The 20903-nt window shown below is 32.4% G+C and overlaps 2 protein-coding genes across 2 annotated transcripts; both read right to left on the bottom strand.

The window, feature by feature from the left end:
• Nucleotides 1-14010: 14010 nt before the first annotated feature.
• On the bottom strand, nucleotides 14011-15011 carry LOC123469698. The gene is made up of 3 exons (XM_045168892.1): nucleotides 14886-15011; nucleotides 14665-14820; nucleotides 14011-14598 (listed from the first exon to the last, which is right to left on the bottom strand). Exons 1-3 carry the CDS (start codon nucleotides 14923-14925, stop codon nucleotides 14144-14146), a joined length of 651 nt encoding a protein of 216 aa, XP_045024827.1. The 5' UTR covers nucleotides 14926-15011; the 3' UTR covers nucleotides 14011-14143.
• A 45-nt stretch (nucleotides 15012-15056) lies between these two features.
• LOC123466326 lies at nucleotides 15057-17859 on the bottom strand. The gene is made up of 10 exons (XM_045168656.1): nucleotides 17308-17859; nucleotides 16856-17230; nucleotides 16691-16798; nucleotides 16401-16636; nucleotides 16154-16335; nucleotides 16001-16094; nucleotides 15581-15936; nucleotides 15392-15509; nucleotides 15245-15336; nucleotides 15057-15176 (listed from the first exon to the last, which is right to left on the bottom strand). The coding sequence occupies exons 1-7, from the start codon at nucleotides 17612-17614 to the stop codon at nucleotides 15682-15684; spliced, it is 1557 nt and encodes a 518-aa protein (XP_045024591.1). The 5' UTR covers nucleotides 17615-17859; the 3' UTR covers nucleotides 15057-15176; nucleotides 15245-15336; nucleotides 15392-15509; nucleotides 15581-15681.
• Between the last annotated feature and the right edge of the window lie 3044 nt (nucleotides 17860-20903).

Genomic DNA, 20903 nt, shown 5'->3' with positions numbered 1-20903 from the left:
CAATGTGAATACACTGTTATATTATGAGTTAATACTTCTACGTGGAAACAGAATCAAATATACTTGTATTCAATGTGAATACACTGTTATATTATGAGTTTATACTTCTACATGTAAACAGAATCAAATATACTTGTATTCAATGTGAATACACTGTTATACCATGAGTTTTTACTTCTATATGTAAACAAGATCAAATATACTTGTATTCAATGTGAATACAATGTTATATTATGAGTTTATACTTCTACATGTAAACTGAATCAAATAAACTTGTATTCAATGTGAATACACTGTCATACCATGAGATTTTACTTCTATATGTAAACAGGATAAAATATACTTGTATTCAATGTGAATACACTGTTATATTACGAGTTTATACTTCTACATGTAAACAGAATCAAATATACTTGTATTCAAGGTGAATACACTGTTATACCATGAGTTTTTACTTCTATATGTAAACAGGATCAAATATACTTGTATTCAATGTGAATACACTGTTATATAATGAGTTTATACTTCTACATGTAAACAGAATCAAATATACTTGTATTCAATGTAAATACACTGTTATATTATGAGTTTATACTTTTACATGTAAACAGAATCAAATGTACTTGTATTCAATAAGAATACACTGTTATACCATGAGTTTTTACTTCTATATGTAAACAAGATCAAATATACTTGTACTCAATGTGAATACAGTGTTATATTATGAGTTTATACTTCTACATGTAAACAGAATCAAATAAACTTGTATTCAATGCCAATAAACTGTTATACCATGAGTTTTTACTTCTATATGTAAACAGGATCAAATATACTTGTATTCAATGTGAATACACTGTTATATTATGAGTTAATACTTCTACGTGGAAACAGAATCAAATATACTTGTATTCAATGTGAATACACTGTTATATTATGAGTTTATACTTCTACATGTAAACAGAATCAAATATACTTGTATTCAATGTGAATACACTGTTATACCATGAGTTTTTACTTGTATATGTAAACAGGATCAGATATACTTTTATTTAATGTGAATACACTGTTATATTATGAGTTTATACTTCTACATGTAAACAGAATCAAACATACTTGTATTCAATGTGAATACACTGTTATATTATGAGTTTATACTTCTACATGTAAACAGAATCAAATATACTTGTATTCAATAAGAATACACTGTTATACCATGAGTTTTTACTTCTATATGTAAACAGGATCAAATATACTTGTATTCAATGTGAATACACTGTTATATTATGAGTTTATACTTCTACATGTAAACAGAATCAAATAAACTTGTATTCAATGCCAATACACTGTTATACCATGAGTTTTAACTTCTATATGTAAACAGGATCAAATATACTTGTATTCAATGTGAATACACTGTTATACCTTGAGTTTTTACTTCTATAAGTAAACTGCATGGAATATACTTGTATTCAATGTGAATACACTGTTATACCAGGAGTTTTTACTTCGATATGTATACTGCATAAAATATACTTGTATTCAATGTGAATACACTGTTATACCATGAGTTTTTACTTCTATATGTAAACAGCATCAAATATACTTGTATTCAATGTGAATACAGTGTTATATTATGAGTTTATACTTCTACATGTAAACAGAATCAAACATACTTGTATTCAGTGTGAATACACTGTTATACCATGAGATTTTACTTCTATATGTAAACAGGATCAAATATACTTGTATTCAATGTGAATACACTGTTATATTATGAGTTTATACTTGTACATGTAAACAGAATCAAATATACTTGTATTCAATGTGAATACACTGTTATATTATGAGTTTATACTTCTACATGAAAACAGAATCAAATATACTTGTATTCAATGTGAATACACTGTTATATTATGAGTTTATACTTCTACATGTAAACAGAATCAAATATACTTGTATTCAATGTGAATACACTGTTATACCATGAGTATTAACTTCTATATATAACAGGATCAAATATACTTGTATTCAATGTGAATACACTGTTATACCACGAGTTTTTACTTCTATATGTAAACAGGATCAAATATACTTTTATTCAATGTGAATACACTGTTATACCATGAGTTTATACTTCTACATGTAAACAGAATCAAATACCCTTGTATTCAATATGAATACACTGTTATACTATGAGTTTTTACTTCTATATGTAAACAGCATCAAATATACTTGTATTCAATGTGAATACACTGTTATACCTTGAGTTTTTACTTCTATAAGTAAACTGCATGGAATATACTTGTATTCAATGTGAATACACTGTTATACCAGGAGTTTTTACTTCGATATGTATACTGCGTAAAATATACTTGTATTCAATGTGAATACACTGTTATACCATGAGTTTTTACTTCTATATGTAAACAGCATCAAATATACATGTATTCAATGTGAATACACTGTTATACGATGAATTTTTACTTCTATATGTAAACTGCATGGAATATACTTGTATTTTTTGTGAATACACTGTTATACCATGAGTTTTTAATTCGATATGTATACTGCATCAAATATAATTGTATTCAATGTGAATACACTGTTATACCATGAGTTTTTACTTCTATATGTAAACAGCATCAAATATACTTGTATTCAATGTGAATACCCTGTTATACCATGAGTTTTTACTTCTATATGTAAACTGCATGGAATATACCTGTATTCAATGTAAATACATTGTTATACCATTAGTTTTTACTTCTATATGTAAACTGCATGGAATATACTTGTATTCAATGTGAATACACTGTTATTCCATGATTTTTTCTTCTATATGTATACTGCATCAAATATACTTGTATTCAATGTGAATACACTGTTATACCATGAGTTTTTACTTCTATATGTAAATAGCATTAAATATACTTGTATTCAATTGTAATACACTGTTATACTATGAGGTTTTACTTCTATATGTAAACAGCATCAAATATACTTGTATTCAATGTGAATACACTGTTATACCATGAGTTTTTACTTCTATAAGTAAACTGCATGGAAGATACTTGTATTCAATGTGAATACACTGTTATACCATGAGTTTTTACTTCTATATGTATACTGCATCAAATATAATTGTATTCAATGTGAATACACTGTTATACCATGAGTTTTTACTTCTATATGTAAACAGCATCAAATATACTTGTATTCAATGTGAATACACTGTTATACCGTGAGTTTTTTTTCTATATGTAAACAGCATCAAATATACTTGTATTCAATGTGAATACACTGTTATACCATGAGTTTTTACTTCTATATGTAAACTGCATCGAATATACTTGTATTCAATGTGAATACATTGTTATACCATTAGCTTTTACTTCTATATGTAAACTGCATGGAATATACTTGTATTCAATGTGAATACACTGTTATACCATGATTTTTTACTTCTATATGTATACTGCATCAAATATACTTGTATTCAATGTGAATACACTGTTATACCATGAGTTTTTACTTCTATATGTAAACAGCATTAAATATACTTGAATTCAATGTGAATACACTGTTACCCCATGAGTTTTTACTTCTATATGTAAACAGCATCAAATATACTTGTATTCAATGTGAATACACTGTTATAGCATGAGTTTTTACTTCTATATGTAAACTGCATGGAATATACTTGTATTTAATGTGAATACATTGTTATACCATAAGTTTTTACTTCTATATATAAACTGCATGGAATATAATTGTATTCAATGTGAATACACTGTTATACCATGATTTTTTACTTCTATATGTATACTGCATCAAATATACTTGTATTCAATGTGAATACACTGTTATACCATGAGTTTTTACTTGTATATGTAAATAGCATTAAATATACTTGTATTCAATTGTAATACACTGTTATACTATGAGGTTTTACTTCTATATGTAAACAGCATCAAATATACTTGTATTCAATGTGAATACACTGTTATACCATGAGTTTTTACTTCTATAAGTAAACTGCATGGAAGATACTTGTATTCAATGTGAATACACTGTTATACCATGAGTTTTTACTTCTATATGTATACTGCATCAAATATAATTGTATTCAATGTGAATACACTGTTATACCATGAGTTTTTACTTCTATATGTAAACAGCATCAAATATACTTGTATTCACTGTGAATACACTGTTATACCGTGAGTTTTTTTTCTATATGTAAACAGCATCAAATATACTTGTATTCAATGTGAATACACTGTTATACCATGAGTTTTTACTTCTATATGTAAACTGCATCGAATATACTTGTATTCAATGTGAATACATTGTTATACCATTAGCTTTTACTTCTATATGTAAACTGCATGGAATATACTTGTATTCAATGTGGATACACTGTTATACCATGATTTTTTACTTCTATATGTATACTGCATCAAATATACTTGTATTCAATGTGAATACACTGTTATACCATGAGTTTTTACTTCTATATGTAAACAGCATTAAATATACTTGTATTCAATGTGAATACACTGTTATACTATGAGTTTTTACTTCTATATGTAAACAGCATTAAATATACTTGTATTCAATGTGAATACACTGTTATACCATGAGTTTTTACTTCTATAAGTAAACTGCATGGAATATACTTGTATTCAATGTGAATACACTGTTATACCAGGAGTTTTTACTTCGATATGTATACTGCATCAAATATACTTGTATTCAATGTGAATACACTGTTATACCATGAGTTTTTACTTCTATATGTAAACAGCATCAAATATACTTGTATTCAATGTCAATACACTGTTATACCATGAGTTTTTACTTCTACATGTAAACTGCATGGAATATACTTGTATTCAATGTGAATACACTGTTATACCATGAGTTTTTACTTCTATATGTAAACTGCATCAAATATACATGTATTCAATATGAATACACTGTTATACCATGAATTTTTACTTCTATATGTAAACTGCATGGATTATACTTGTATTTATTGTGAATACACTGTTACACAATGAGTTTTTAATTCGATATGTATACTGCATCAAATATACTTGTATTCAATGTGAATTCACTGTTATACCATGAGTTTTCACTTCTATATGTAAACAGCATCAAATATACTTGTATTCAATGTGAATACACTGTTATACCATGAGTTTTTACTTCAATATGTAAACAGCATCAAATATACTTGTATTCAATGTCAATACACTGTTATACCATGAGTTTTTACTTCTATAAGTAAACTGCATGGAATATACTTGTATTCAATGTGAATACACTGTTATACCAGGAGTTTTTACTTCGATATGTATACTGCATCAAATATACTTGTATTCAATGTGAATACACTGTTATACCATGAGTTTTTACTTCTATATGTGAACAGCATCAAATATACATGTATTCAATGTGAATACACTGTTATACCATGAATTTTTACTTCTATATGTAAACTGCATGGATTATACTTGTATTTATTGTGAATACACTGTTACACAATGAGTTTTTAATTCGAAATGTATACTGCATCAAATATAATTGTATTCAATGTGAATACACTGTTATACCATGAGTTTTTACTTCTATATGTAAAGAGCATCAAATATACTTGTATTCAATGTGAATACACTGTTATACCCTGGGTTTTTACTTCTATATGTAAACAGCATCAAATATACTTGTATTCAATGTGAATACACTGTTATACCATGAGTTTTTACTTCTATATGTAAACTGCATGGAATATACTTGTATTCAATGTGAATACACTGTTATACCATGAGTTTTTACTTCTATATGTAAACTGCATGGAATATACTTGTATTCAATGTGAATAGACTGTTATACCATGAGTTTATACTTCTATATGTAAACAGCATCAAATATACTTGTATTCAATGTGAATACACTGTTATACCATGAGTTTTTACTTCTATATGTATTCTGCATCAAATATACTTGTATTCAATGTAAATACATTGTTATACCATGAGTTTTTACTTCTAAATGTAAACTGCATGGAATATACTTGTATTCAATGTGAATACACTGTTATACCATGAGTTTTTACTTCTATATGTATACTGCATCAAATATACTTGTATTCAATGTGAATACACTGTTATACCATGAGTTTTTTTTTCTATATGTATACTGCATCAAATATACTTGTATTCAATGTGAATACATTGTTGTACCATGAGTTTTTACTTCAATATGTAAACAGCATCAAATATACTTGTATTCAATGTCAATGCAATTTTATACCATGAGTTTTTACTTCTATATGTTAACAGCATCAAATATACTTGTATTCAATGTGAATACACTGTTATACCATGAGTTTTTACTTCTATATGTAAACTGCATGGAATATACTTGTATTCAATGTGAATACACTGTTATACCATGAGTTTCTACTTCTATATGTAAACAGAATGGAATATACTTGTATTCAATGTTAATACACTGTTATACCATGAGTTTTTACTTCTATATGTAAACAGCATCAAATATACTTGTATTCAATGTGAATCCACTGTTATACCATGAGTTTTTACTTCAATATGTAAACAGAATCAAATATACTTGTATTCAATGTCAATACACTGTTATACCATGAGTTTTAACTTCTATATGTAAACTGCATGGAATATACTTGTATTCAATGTGAATACACTGTTATACCATGAGTTTTTACTTCTATATGTATACTGCGTCAAATATACTTGTATTCAATGTGAATACACTGTTATACCATGAGTTTTTACTTCTATATGTAACCAGCATCAAATATACTTGTATTCAATGTGAATACACTGTTATACTATGAGTTTTTACTTCTATATGTAAACTGCATGGAATATACTAGTGTTCAATATGAATACACTGTTATACCATGAGTTTCTACTTCTATATGTAAACTGCATGGAATATACTTGTATTCAATGTGAAAACACTGTTATTCCATGAGTTTTGACTTCGATATGTAAACTGCATGGAATATACTTGTATTCAATGTGAATACACTGTTATACCTTGAGTTTTTACTTCTGTATGTAAACAGCATCAAATATACTTGTATTCAATGTGAATACACTGTTATACCATGAGATTTTACTTCTATATGTAAACTGCATGGAATATACTTGTATTCAATGTGAATACACTGTTATACCATGAGTTTTTATTTCTATATGTAAACTGCATGGAATATACTTGTATTCAATGTGAATACACTGTTATACCATGAGTTTTTACTTCTACATTTAAACTGCATTGAATATACTTGTATTCAATGTGAATACACTATTATACCATGAGTTTTTACTTCTATATGTATACTGCATCAAATATACTTGTATTCAATGTGAATACACTGTTAAACCATGAGTTTTTACTTCTATATGTAAACAGCATCAAATATACTTGTATTCAATGTGAATACACTGTTATACCATAAGTTTTTATTTCTATATGTAAACAGCATCAAATATACTTGTATTCAATGTGAATACACTGTTATACCATGAGTTTTTACTTCAATATGTAAACTGAATGAAATATACTTGTATTCAATGTGAATACACTGTTATACCATGAGTTTTTACTTCTTTATGTAAACAGCATCAAATATACTTGTATTCAATGTGAATACACTGTTATGCCATGAGTTTTTACTTCTATATGTAAACTGCATGGAATATACTTGTATTCAATGTGAATACACTGTTATACCATGAGTTTTTACTTCTATAGGTAAACTGCATGGAATATACTTGTATTCAATGTGAATACACTGTTATACCATGAGTTTTTACTTCTACATTTAAACTGCATTGAATATACTTGTATTCAATGTGAATACACTATTATACCATGAGTTTTTACTTCTATATGTATACTGCATCAAATATACTTGTATTCAATGTGAATACACTGTTATACCATGAGTTTTTACTTCTATATGTAAATAGCATCAAATATACTTTTATTCAATGTGAATACACTGTTATACCATGAGTTTTTACATATATATGTAAACTGCATGGAATATACTATTATTCAATGTGAATACACTGTTATACCATGAGTTTTTACTTCTATATGTATATTGCATCAAATATACTTGTATTCAATGTGAATACACTGTTATACCATGAGTTTTTACTTCTTTATGTAAACAGCATCAAATATAGTTGTATTCAATGTGAATACACTGTTATACCATGAGTTTTTACTTCTATATGTTAACAGCATCAAATATACTTGTATTCAATGTGAATACACTGTTATACCATGAGTTTTTACTTCTATATGTAAACTGCATGGAATATACTTGTATTCAATGTGAATACACTGTTATACCATGAGTTTTTACTTCTATATGTAAACTGCAGTGAATATACTTGTATTCAATGTGAATACACTGTTATACCATGAGTTTTTACTTCTATATGTATACTGCATCAAATAGGTAAAAACGCGAATTCGGACACAGGGCAGGTTCTTTCTAATTCCGGACACAAAAATACATTTTCCCCTTACTGTTATTGCAGTCGCAAAGAAGATTTAATACAAAATCTAATGGTAAAAATCAAAAGTAAAAGGGGAAATGCGTTATTCAACTAAAAAACAACTTATAAATCCTTATAATACCCGAGAAAATGCTAAATAAAATCTATTCGTTTTGCTTACGGGCGACCTGTCTAGATTGTGTACTAGCTACTAGCTAACTCTTCGACGGCACAAACAATATCAAAGAAAAAAATGTATGAATCCTTAAAATAATTATACTAAATTGTAGAATATGAAAAGCTCTTTAAAATGCGTCCAAGTCTGGCTAATGAAGTGCAAAATTAATCATAATTTCAGCAATATAAAGAGACACCCAGTTTTGCTAATTTCTGACAGACAATGCTAATGTCGGACACATTTTTTTTTTTTTTTGAAAAAAATTTTTTGTTGATATTTTAACATCAATCGACGCAGAATTTTAAGAAGAATCGATTAATATACAATGTTTTTATGTTTTTTTGTGTCCTTTTGACGCAATTCACAGAAAAATACATTTATGACTCTGGATCTAGCCTGAGCACATCCATAAAACTCTTTTATAAAATAAATTTTCATTGATTCATAAAAAATTAAATAATCTTAAAGCCAATAGGGTTTTTGTTTTTTAGAAGACAATTCCCTAATTTTACTATGCCCTGTTAACTACGAAACGGCTAACCCTTTCGAAAATGTTCTCTCTTATTCGGACACATATATTTTCGTAAAAATTTTAACAAAATACCAATAGATTTAACTATTTAACTTTTGTTTTACCCCTTTGCCCAGGTGTAAGAGGGATTTTAGTGAAATCCCTTACATTTCTGTAATTGAGTTTCCTTTTATTTTTTTGCATAAGCTCCCATGATGCTAATTCCGGACAGTAGACTGCAGCAGACTACACAAAATGACATGCTTTTATTATTGTTGTCAGATATCTGTGATAGCTCAGCGGCACGGTGTTGGGATCATAACACTAGGTTCGATGGTTCTATACTGATTGATACCAAAATATTACTTTTTCTAATTTTCTTTTTTTGCTTATTTTTTGTTAAATTTTTAAGTCGCTCAATATGTCTTAAACTTAAATTACCCTAGCCAATATTGATACGGTTACCTTCCCTGAAGTGTCTTTTATAAAACTATTCCATTCGGTAGTACATTTGTTGCATAAAATTCATCTAATTCGTAATTGCATTCTCATTTTTGTTACATAAGCTCCCGTGTTGCTAATTCCGGACAGTAGACTACAGCAGATGACACAAAATGACATGCTTTTATTGTTATTGACAGATATCTGTGATAGGTTAAGGGTAAGATGTTGGGTTCATAACGCTAAGTTCAATGGTTCAATACTCATTGAGACGCAAAAATTATTTATTTATTTCCTTTTTATTCGTATTTTTTGTTAAAATTTTAAGTCGCTCAATATGTCTTAAACTTAAATTACCCTAGCCAATATTGATACGGTTACATTACCTGAAGTGTCTTATGCCAAAAACCAGAAAAACTCGATGATGAATTAGACGAATACTTTCCACCTGCTATAGTTATGATTTTAACAGTCTGATAAAGTACACTTCACGGAATCGAATTGTATAAATATCAACATAGTCTCCAAGTCTCAGGTCCAACCTTGGACTTATTTAGCGGTCGCCCATTAGGTCCAGGGTTGGACCTGAGCCGTTTGCCGTAACTATTGGTAATCGAGTCTCCAATCGATTCTCGAAGCCCCTGTCAAGAACCAGGGCAGCCATGGTGTGAGCTAAAATGTGAGCTAAAATAATTTCTTCCCATATTGTCATGGCAAATGACTATAAAGGTATGATGATAGGATAAAAAACCTTATATAGTTCTGGTTGTTATTGTTTATTTCCTTTTGCCACTCTTTTATTTTCCAGGTAAATGAATAGTTTGAAAATTGAGGCATACTGGTGATGAATCAAACCTGAATACCGTACTGCTAACAGGTGTTGAGTATATTCATACAAGTAAGAAATAGGTGTGTGGTTAATGTGATGCTCAATCAGTTTGTTACTGCAGCTTAAGTGCTTTCATTAACAACAATAACCGACGTCTAGCAATTTTAAACAATGCACTAAAGTCCTCTATTTGAGAACGTTTCTACAACCTGTGTCTAATAAAAACATCCTTTTTTCATGACATTTCTTTTCATTTCAACTTGGCTTCAGTCAGACAGTATGCTGAAGACATATTGGCAAATGAGCCAAAACTTCATATCCTTGTCAACAAGGCTGGATGTGCTGCAATCGAAAAGAAATTCACATTGAATGGGCTTGAGAACGAAATGCAATCTAACCACTTTAGTCATTTTCTGCTTACCAATGCTACTAGGTATGACTTTTTATCTTACTTTTAAATTTTTAATAATTAGTTGTAATTGTCATTTGAAATTATACACTTACTTTTACTTCCCCTAAGCATTGCTTCAATGCAAATATATGTCCCTAATCTCAAACTACCAAATATATTGTGATATTGTTTGTAATTCGTGTCTGTGTACAATATTTGATTATTTTAAAACAAAACAGGAGAAGAATATACAAGATGAATGATAAAAACATTTCTTAGTTTCTTAGGTGGTTTCTGACTTTCTGATTGATTGTTATCCAGCAGCATCCATTTCATGAATCTTGACATGCTTAGGAATGCCAAATCTTGCATCAAATGTAAATGGAATGAGCTGCATGTTATTAAATAATATTAGTAATATTGTAACAAAAATGTTTATTACAATTTGCCGTACTTTTTCGTTGCCAGGAACTTTAATGAAATACTTTCCGTTAGATAAAAAAGCATCAGTGATTTTGAATTTCTTGTTTGATTGAGCATTAGGGGGCTACGCGGTTATCTCCGAGGTCTCCGCCACTTGGGACTTGGGTATTGTTGACTTTTTCGCTATTTACTTTACTTTGACTAGCACAGTTTGCACTAACTGGAGTTCTTCCACGCTTTTTCGGAGCAACCGTAGTATCATTCAATTTACATGGTTTAGGAGTTGGCGGTCTAGTCCAAGGGGATGCTCTGTCTTGGCCAGAAAACATTGGAAAAAGAAATGGCGAAATCCTAGAGATTGGAGAAGTGTCTATCATATTCTGTCGAATCGGAATAAATGGTCCTGAAGGACAAGGTGTTGAAGATCGAGATGTTTGGTGTAGGGGTTGAGTATGTATGCTGGAGTTGGGTGAGCTTTCCGCTGCACGGCCTTCAAAGTCTAGTGATACATGTAAAGTTGAAGCAATAGGCTCGGAAAACCAATAGAAATATGATAAGCAAGCTTTACCAGTATCATTGATAAATGGAAATTGAACTGATGGCGTTGTGTGGATGTCACATTGGGCCGAACTGCTAGAGTTGGACTCTGCTGACATGGAAGCTGCTACGTCTAACGATTGAAGATTGAAGTAACGGGCTAGGAAAACAAATACAAATATGATAAGCAAGATTTACCAGCATCACCGAAAATTGGAAATTGAACTGGCGTTGTTTGTACGTCAGACTGGGCCGAACTGCTAGAGTTGGACTCTGCTGACATGGAAGCTGCTACGTCTAACGATTGAAGTAACAGGCTCAAAAAACAATACAAATATGATAAGCAAGCTTTACCAGAACCACCGACAATTGGAAATTGAACTGGCGTTGTTTGTATGTCAGACTGGGCCAAAAAGTTAGAGTCGGACTCTGACATGGAAGATCTGTTCACTGGCGATGCGTAACGTTCTACATCATCGCCTTGAGTTGACTCTTTATTCACAGGAGTTGTGGTTCGTCTATTTTCTAGCAATGGCTGCCCCACATCAAGTGAATTTTCAACCAATGCTGGTTGACTCAATGGAACCACTCCAGCTGCAAGAACAAAAATAAGATAATAAGATAAAAAGAAATACAAAAAGATATGGTCATGATTTTTACCTTGTAAACCATCAGACATTTTTTTCCAGCTAGCAAGAAACTCCCGGCCGATGGGCGAATTTATAAGTTTCTGGGCATCAGGACCACAAACATTATGCCCCCAAGATGTACCTTTACTATTAGGAGAATGGACCAAGCAAATTGATTGGACACCATTTTCCTTGAACAATTTCAGGTGACTCTTATCCACAGCAACGAGTCTCTTATTTTTATTTCTGATGGTTTTGGCTGCAACACGTAAAGGTCTCACAGATCCATTGGTCGCCATTGCAGCCTGTTAAGGACAAAATTGGATTACAGAACATCAACTAAAGTTATTGACTTATTGATTATAAGATAAATAAATAAAGGGAAAATAACACGACTTACTCTAAGGGCAAGGAGTCTTGCTTCTTGAGCTGTTATTTCCTCATTTGTCGGGATGGTTGGTTGAGGTTCTGCAAACTAGGAAACAATAAAACATATACTATTAGTGAGGAAATTCGTTGTCAATATATTTATGATTTAACTGAAATACTCGATGCATTGGTGGGTTCCTGGAACGAGAATTGTTTTTCCCATTATTAGAAGACATTCTATTCTAATGTGAGCATCCTCTCCTATGCAGATGTAGAACGAAAGCAGATTTAAAATAGTTCGATTACTAATCATGAAATTGTATACCTTTACATTGAAAAATAAGAAATAAAAAATTAACCACACACAAAAAAATACACCAACACTTTCAAAAATCCAATGTTTGTCTAGCAGACACAGTTTTTAATAGCCTCAAGCACCCTCACCAATATTCCCCCCCAAAATGGCACCGACCGAAACGGTGATTGGTTTTCATGTTTTCAACTCGTTTGTAATGAAAAAACTATCATTTTTTAAAGAATTTTAGTTTCTCAGATTCCTGGTGTTACAAAGATTTGAAAAAACATCTTCTGAGGTCTGAAATACAAAAACTTATGCCCGAACGGCCGTCCCAAAGTTTCTGGGTCTTTCCTCCCACTCCCCCCAAATACCGAAAATTTTCATAAATTAATAACGACTGAACTAAGAGTCAAAAACAAATAAATTTTATAAAATGGAAAGCCCTTGTCAAGGGCTTTCGATTAATGTGAAAATATTTGCAAAATGTTGAAACCCTCAAAATTCTCTAAAGGATGTAGTTTTTTTCATTTTGTCGATGTATCCGAGTATCGCGCAAGACGACAAAATTACAAAAAAATTATTAACTCTTTACGGGATTATTTGGGTTTCAACATTTTGAATTAAATTTCACAAAAATCGAAAGCTCTTGACAAGGGCTTTTCATTTCTATTAAACTTAACTTCTTCCGACTCTTCGTTTGGTTGTAATATGGATTTACATAGCTGGACACGGCAGCTTTATTAAAACGTTAAATTTAATTCATTTAATCATTTTTATTTTTATAGAGATGAACTGATGCAAAAGACATATACTTATTAAATACAAAGAATATTTAAGAAAACAATGCATTGTATTTGTAAATTAAAAATGACATTCATCCATACAATCAGATAATTATTAACTAGTCTCTGATATACTTTTGATGGATGAATAAATCTGATGAAATCTACATTTTTCTCATCAGCAATCATCAACAATCAGCATCCTCTGAATCCTGTTCTTCCTCCGATGATAAGTCAGAATCATCTATATCGCTGGTTGAATTGGAGTCGTCATCATCTCCAGCATCAAATAAAAGTTCTTCCGCTTCACCTTCTTCGACACGATCTAAAAAACCTTCGTCTTCGTACGTGAAACCGTCTACCACTTTTTCAAAGAGATCGGTGGCGTCGTTTATGGTTTTAAGCAGACGGGAAATTTCCAGGCGTTGAAGCAGGTCGAGACTCACGGACAGGAGCGATTCTGGCGCGTACATTTTCTCTCTGTCGATCTTCCTTTGCTGGATCTGACCATCTAGCCCATCAACAAGACGATCACACGATCGAATAAACATTGCCATTTCGTTTTTATTGAGCTCGATAGCTTCTGCATATCTCAGGCTTAGCATCCAATCATCAATGAGATCATAGTCTTCGGCTACGGTATCTGCATAATAAAATAAGTTGGAGATCATTGTCATCATCATAAACAAAAATTAATCAACGCGGTTACTTGAACCGTTTAGGTTCCACGAAAACATGCCGGATTCTATTTCCTTTTCGGTAACGACAACCTTGAATTTTGAGAATAAGAGTGCCACACATTTGTCAATCGTTTTTCTACTCTTCCTCATCTCTTTCCTGTTTCGTGTCCTGGCTTTGTTAGAATCTGAAAAGGCGGACTGAAGTCATACGAAAGGAATCAAAACAACTTTGCTGTTAAATTTTTTTTACCCAAACATTTGTCGTTTTTAGCTTTTAAGATCTGCATCATGTGAGCTTCCCCCTCTATTTCTGTTTGCAGCTGTTGAAGCTCCCAAGAAGAAGCAAAAATTTTATCTAAAATTTTAAACCATTAAGACAAGCCATAAAAAATTATTTTAGTTTATAACGAAATTTACCTCAAACTGAGCGAGCTCGAAACTTGAGTGACTCCAGTATGCAAGGTAAATCAGCCCTCGTCAACTGCCTCTGAATAAGGCGCTTTTCTAATTTAGATTCATAGATCGGGACATTTTTTACAGCCTATACAGCAGAATATTCGTCGATTGGGTATTTAATGAAGTGTTAAAAATAAATCAACATTTAGATACCGTTAAATAACATTTAACGAGGTATTGAGGATGGGCCATGTCTTTGCTTTCGTTGCTGTAGAATGCAGCCTGCGATACGTCGTCCCTTCGAGCTGAGTAATAAAATATTCAAATATTGTTTTGAAAAATTTTAATGGAAGGTTGTACCAGATAAGCTCATGTGCTTGGAAGTGGCAGCTCTTCTACCTTGAATTGCAAATAATTGTTCTTGTTCTTCACCAAGAAAGTCTGCAGCACCATTCAACCAATGACCGAAGTGTAAAACCTTACAGGGAAATTAAAGACATTAGATGTAGTTTAGTTGAAAATAACTCTAAAAATATTGCAATATTTCACCCTGCAATCCCAACTGTGTGCTCGTCCATGGAATCTTGACAGAAACCACTTCTGTGCAATAGCAGCCCGTTGAAAATCTTTCCGCTCAGGAAACATTAGTGCTATTTTTTCACAAAAAGGCTTGAATTTACAAACAACATCGTTGCAAAAAAGGTAGCTCCTGATTCAACTGATTTCAGCTGTTGTAAATGCGTGTGCTTGTAGGTCTCAGCATGAGCCAAGCTAGCCATTCCCTTAATTACCCCATGGGTACAAGTCATCATCTCAATTCCTTTAGCATTTTTAGTGTCCTTTCTCCTGGCATTGGAACGGCCAGCTTTAAATTTGGACCTACCACAAGTAGCATTTCCAGCTGACTGTAACATTAGTAAACTTAGTAAAGAAAACATTTTTTAATGCTGAATGAAATCAAATTAATACCCTTGGTATTCTTTGTTCTATAAGTTCGACGTGCTTTTGTTGGTCTTGGTCACAAACCATTATTTCATCTTTGAAGAGAGACTCACCATTTCGTCTAGATGAAAAGATTAATTAATCAATTATTACTTATTATAAGACAAACGTGTTCATTACTCGTTAACAGAATCAAAATTGTACAACTTCATGCACGCATCGGCATGGTGTCCGTGTGGACTGGTTCCACATGCCTTGCAACCAAGCGCAAATCTAAATAAAATGTCTCGTTTCACAACGTGATGGAAGTATTCAAACTCCTTGCGACTTCTGTTGTACAAAATTCTGTTGACAGTACCGATCTAGAAATTATTGGGCGATTATTTATTAATTTATGGACGATATTAGACAATTCTTTGTTTCTTACTCTTTGGTGATGTTGGGAAACGTTCCCAACCGCAGTGATCCACCCGTGTTGGGAGGAGCCAGGAAGTTCATGTCGAACATGGAACCACAGCAGCAGTAAACTTTCCTCAAAAAAGTAATTATTACTATTGTAAGATCCTGGCCAGTAACCAGAACAAATGTATTCTGTACAAGTGGCCTCTCGAACAGCTCCACAGGTGTTGCAATTGAACGCTGACGAGCTAACATCAAATCGCCCTACATAAAATCAAATAATGAATAGAAAATATAAAAATTAAGAATTTTTGTTACCTAAGGTAGATACAACAGTAGTTCTAGTTGCACCTGCGTGCACTCTTACAGAACCGATTGAATTGCAAGAACCACACGCTACTGGCTCCAGAATCGGAACAGGAACGTCTAATAAAAGTAAAATTAGTATTCTGTTGACACATTTCCCCAGAGCACAGTACATACCTATTGTCTCCAAGGAATCCACACCATTTAGAAATTCAGTTGGAAGCATTTGATGAAGACTGTCTTTCACTTCACATACTCGCTGGTGTGTAACAGTCTTGCTGTGAACAATTTTGTCACATGCAGCACACAGGTAGGTTCTGCAAGTTTGACATTTAACTGGCGTTGAGCCTACTCCACGGCAGTTCGAACATGCTGCTTGTTTACATAATGGCAAACTTTCTACGATTGACTGGTGAAGTGAAGTTCTGTTTTTACTCCACAGTTGGTCTTGGGTATCCATTCTAGTCTTCCAAACAGTCTGCGTTTCTTGATAGTCATGTTTCAGCATGAACGGTACCCCAGTATCTGTAGTCATGGGCTCTTCATTGTTTTCTAAAAACCAAAAGAGATTAAAAGGATGGTAAAATATGGTAAGGAAGAATAAAAGTGTTTAGTTAGGTAATGCATACCATTGTTGGTAAAGATATCACATGGTATCTGGTTATAATACGACTGGAAACGGGGAGCCTTGTTTGGAGCCTTGTTTGGAGCCTTGTTTGGAATTGTGACTGCTGTTCCTTCACATTTCTTTTCAATCCTAGGCCGCTGCTTAACGCCATCCACTCTTGAAGAACTTTTGCCGGCTTTCAGGCTTTTCGAAGCTCGTATATTTCTTCTTCTTAAAACGTCACTTTTTGCTTTACCTTCAGAATTAAAGCTTGCTTGCAATTCTTTAGCAGTCAAAACAGGCGAATTTTGAGTCTCTTTGTCATCCATCCCTTCTATCAATTTACTATCTACACTACCTAATTTAAGCTGTTTCGCTGCAAAAAACCACAAATGTAAACGAGAAAAAACGAAAGAATAATATCACTATGGCTGCCCTGGTTCTTGACAGGGGCTTCGAGAATCGATTGGAGACTCGATTACCAATAGTTACGGCAAACGGCTCAGGTCCAACCCTGGACCTAATGGGCGACCGCTAAATAAGTCCAAGGTTGGACCTGAGACTTGGAGACTATGTTGATAAATATTGGTAGGGATAATATAAATATTAGACACATAAAGCGACTTGAAAATTTTTTCAAAAAGGCGAAAAAAAATATATTAAAAAAGTAAAATTTTTAATCCTACAATCAGTATTGAACTATTGACCTAATGGTTAGCAACACAGTGTCTAGCCACTAAGCTATTACAGACACCAATTATTGAAAATGTATAGCATGTTATTTTACATGTAGTCTGCTGTCCGGAATTAGCAACGTGGGAGCTTATGTAAAAAAAAAGGGAGAATGCAATCATGAATTAGAATAAGATTTTCCATCAAATAAGGTGAAAAAATTCAACTGCTTTGTAAAGGCCATTTTAGGGAATCCAACCATATAAATATTAGTAACGATTATATAAATTTAAGACATATTAAGCGACTGAAAATTTTTTCCAAATATACGCAAAAAACGGAAAATTTAAAATATAATTCTTACATCCTCTCCGAGTTTTGAACCACATATCTTTTAGTTGGCAGCGCAGCACCTTTCCGCTAAGGTATTACAGATATCTAATTCCTGAAAGAAAAAGCATGTCATTTTATGTCGTCTGCTGCAGTTTGCTGTCCGGAATTAGCAACACGGGAGCTTATGTAAAAAAATGAAAATGCAATCATGAATTAGATCAACATTGTTCATCAAACATAGACAGCAAATTGAACTGTCTTGTAAAGGCAGTTTCAGGGAATGTACCCTATAAATATTAGTTAGGATAATTTAAGTTTAAGACAGATTGAGCGACTTTAAAATTTAACAAAAAATACGAATAAAAAGGAAAAAAACAAAATTATTTTAGCCTCTCAATAAGTATTGAACCATTAAACTTATTGTCATGAGCCCAACACCGTACCGATGAGCTATCACATATGTTAGCAAATAATAATATAAGCATGTCATTTTGTGTCATTTGCTGTATCAACTGTCCGGAATTAGCAACACGGGAGCTTATGTAAAAAAATGAGAATGCAATAACGAATTAGATGAATTTTATGCAACAAATGTACTACCGAATGGAATAGTTTTATAAAAGACACTTCAGGTAATGTAACCGTATCAATATTGGCTAGGGTAATTTAAGTTTAAGACATATTGAGCGACTAAAAAATAAAAAAAAAATACGCATAAAAAGGAAAAAAAAAATAATTTTTGCATTTCAACGCATGTTGAACCAATGTAGTTAGTGTTATGAGCCCAACACCGTACCGCTGGGCTACGACAGATATCTGTCAATAACAATAAAAGCATGTCATTTTGTGACATCTGCTGTAGGCTACTGTCCGGAATTAGCAACACGGGAGCTGATGTAAAAAAATGAAAATGCAATAACGAATTTGATGAATTTGATGCAACAAATGTGCTACCGAATGGAATAGTTTTATAAAAGACACTTCTGGGAATCTAACCATATCAATATTGGCTAGGATAATGTAAGTTTAAGACATAAAAAGCGACTTAAAAATTTTCAGAATATTAGAAATACAATGAAATTCGAAGAAAATTTTTTAAAATTCCGCATGGGTATTGAACCATTAATTCTGTTGTTGCTGGCGCAACACCTTACCACTATGCTGCTATAGACCTGATTCAGCTAGTATGAATAGCAGTGTAATTTTACGTCGTCTGCAGCAGTATACTGTCCGGAATTAGCAACACGGGGACTTATAAAAAAAAAATGAGAAGGCAATCGTGAATTTGATGAACATTTTCCCGCAAACATAGACAACAAATTGAATTGTCTTGTAAAGGCAATTTCAGGGAATGTAACCATATAAATATTAGGTAGGATAGATTAAGTTTAAGACATATTAAGCGACTTAAAAATTTTACAAAATATAAGCATAAAAAGGAAAAAAACTAAAAAAAAAAAATCGTCTCGATGAGTATTGAACCATTGAATATAGTGTTAGGACCCCAACACTCTACCGCTGAGCTATCACTGATATTAAAGAACAACAATAAAAGCCTTTCATTTTGTGTCGTCTGCTGCAGTGTACTGTCCGGAATTAGCAACACGGGAGGTTATGTAAAAAAAATTAGAATACAATTTCGAATTGGATGATCATTTTCCATTGAAAATGGAATAAAAATTGAGCTGTCTTGTAAAGGACACTTCAGGGAATCTAACCATACAAATATCAGTGAGGTTAGTGTAAGTTTAAGAAATATTAAGTGATTTAAAAAATGTTCCAATAATACGCAAAAAACGAAAATTAGAGATAAAATAATTTTTGTAATAGACTACACAAGTATTGAACCAAAGCCCTTTCAATTTACAGCCCAACACTTTACCACTAAGCTATAAAAGTTGTATTTGAAGTTAAATAAAAAGGATGTCATTTTGTGCCTTCTGCTGCAGTGTAGTGTCCGGAATTAGCAACACAGGAGCTTATGTAAAAAAATTAAAATTGCAATCGCGAATTGGATGAACATTTTCCATCGAAAGTGAAATAAAAATTTAGGTGTTTTGTAAAGGACACTTTAGGGAATCTAACCATACAAAAATTATTAAGGTTAATGTAAGGTTAAGAGATATTAGGTGTGACCAATTGCTATCCGCTTGGTTGAATTAATGTTAACACACACACACAACACCGTGATCAACGAGTGGGCTGTATTTGACAAAACGAAGAGTGGCTCAATACACCTGATAACACGACAGTTACAACTCATGTCCTCTCAGCTATATTTTTGAGTCTGCCGTCGCGTCTTCTCTCACCGATCCAGTTCGTCGTCTGCCCCCCTCGTTCGCCCTGTTGCCATACCGCCACATCCCCTTTCCTTTGTGCGGATGCACAACAGTCCCGTCCGGCCAATTATGCATCTGAAAACAAACAAAGTTTTACAACGGGACGAATTAATTCGGATGTTGCAGTTTTGACAGAGACACGCCTGATGCGGCCGTCATCTCCTGGGAATAGCTTTGACACGGTGCCCGTTAACCATTGTCCACGGCGAGTGTTCTCATCCATGATGAGCACTCGGTTGCCAACACGGAGCGGGGGAGTGACTAGATTCCATTT

Source organism: Daphnia magna, linkage group LG2, assembly GCF_020631705.1.
Source record: "Daphnia magna isolate NIES linkage group LG2, ASM2063170v1.1, whole genome shotgun sequence".
Taxonomy (NCBI): Eukaryota; Metazoa; Arthropoda; class Branchiopoda; order Diplostraca; family Daphniidae; genus Daphnia; species Daphnia magna.
This window is presented reverse-complemented; position numbering and strand designations above follow the sequence as displayed.

Excerpts from the sequence above, each read along its gene's own strand:
- LOC123469698 (XM_045168892.1), bottom strand. The coding sequence starts at position 14,925 with ATGATGCAGATCTTAAAAGCTAAAAACGACAAATGTTTGG. Across the intron at positions 14,821-14,885 it reads TAAAAACGACAAATGTTTGG|ATTCTAACAAAGCCAGGACA; the intron begins GTAAAAAAAATT and ends CCGCCTTTTCAG. Across the intron at positions 14,599-14,664 it reads GTGGAACCTAAACGGTTCAA|ATACCGTAGCCGAAGACTAT; the intron begins GTAACCGCGTTG and ends TTTATTATGCAG.
- LOC123466326 (XM_045168656.1), bottom strand. The coding sequence starts at position 17,614 with ATGGATGACAAAGAGACTCAAAATTCGCCTGTTTTGACTGCTAAAGAA. Across the intron at positions 17,231-17,307 it reads TGATATCTTTACCAACAATG|AAAACAATGAAGAGCCCATG; the intron begins GTATGCATTACC and ends TTTGGTTTTTAG. Across the intron at positions 16,336-16,400 it reads TTTCCCAACATCACCAAAGA|ATCGGTACTGTCAACAGAAT; the intron begins GTAAGAAACAAA and ends AATAATTTCTAG.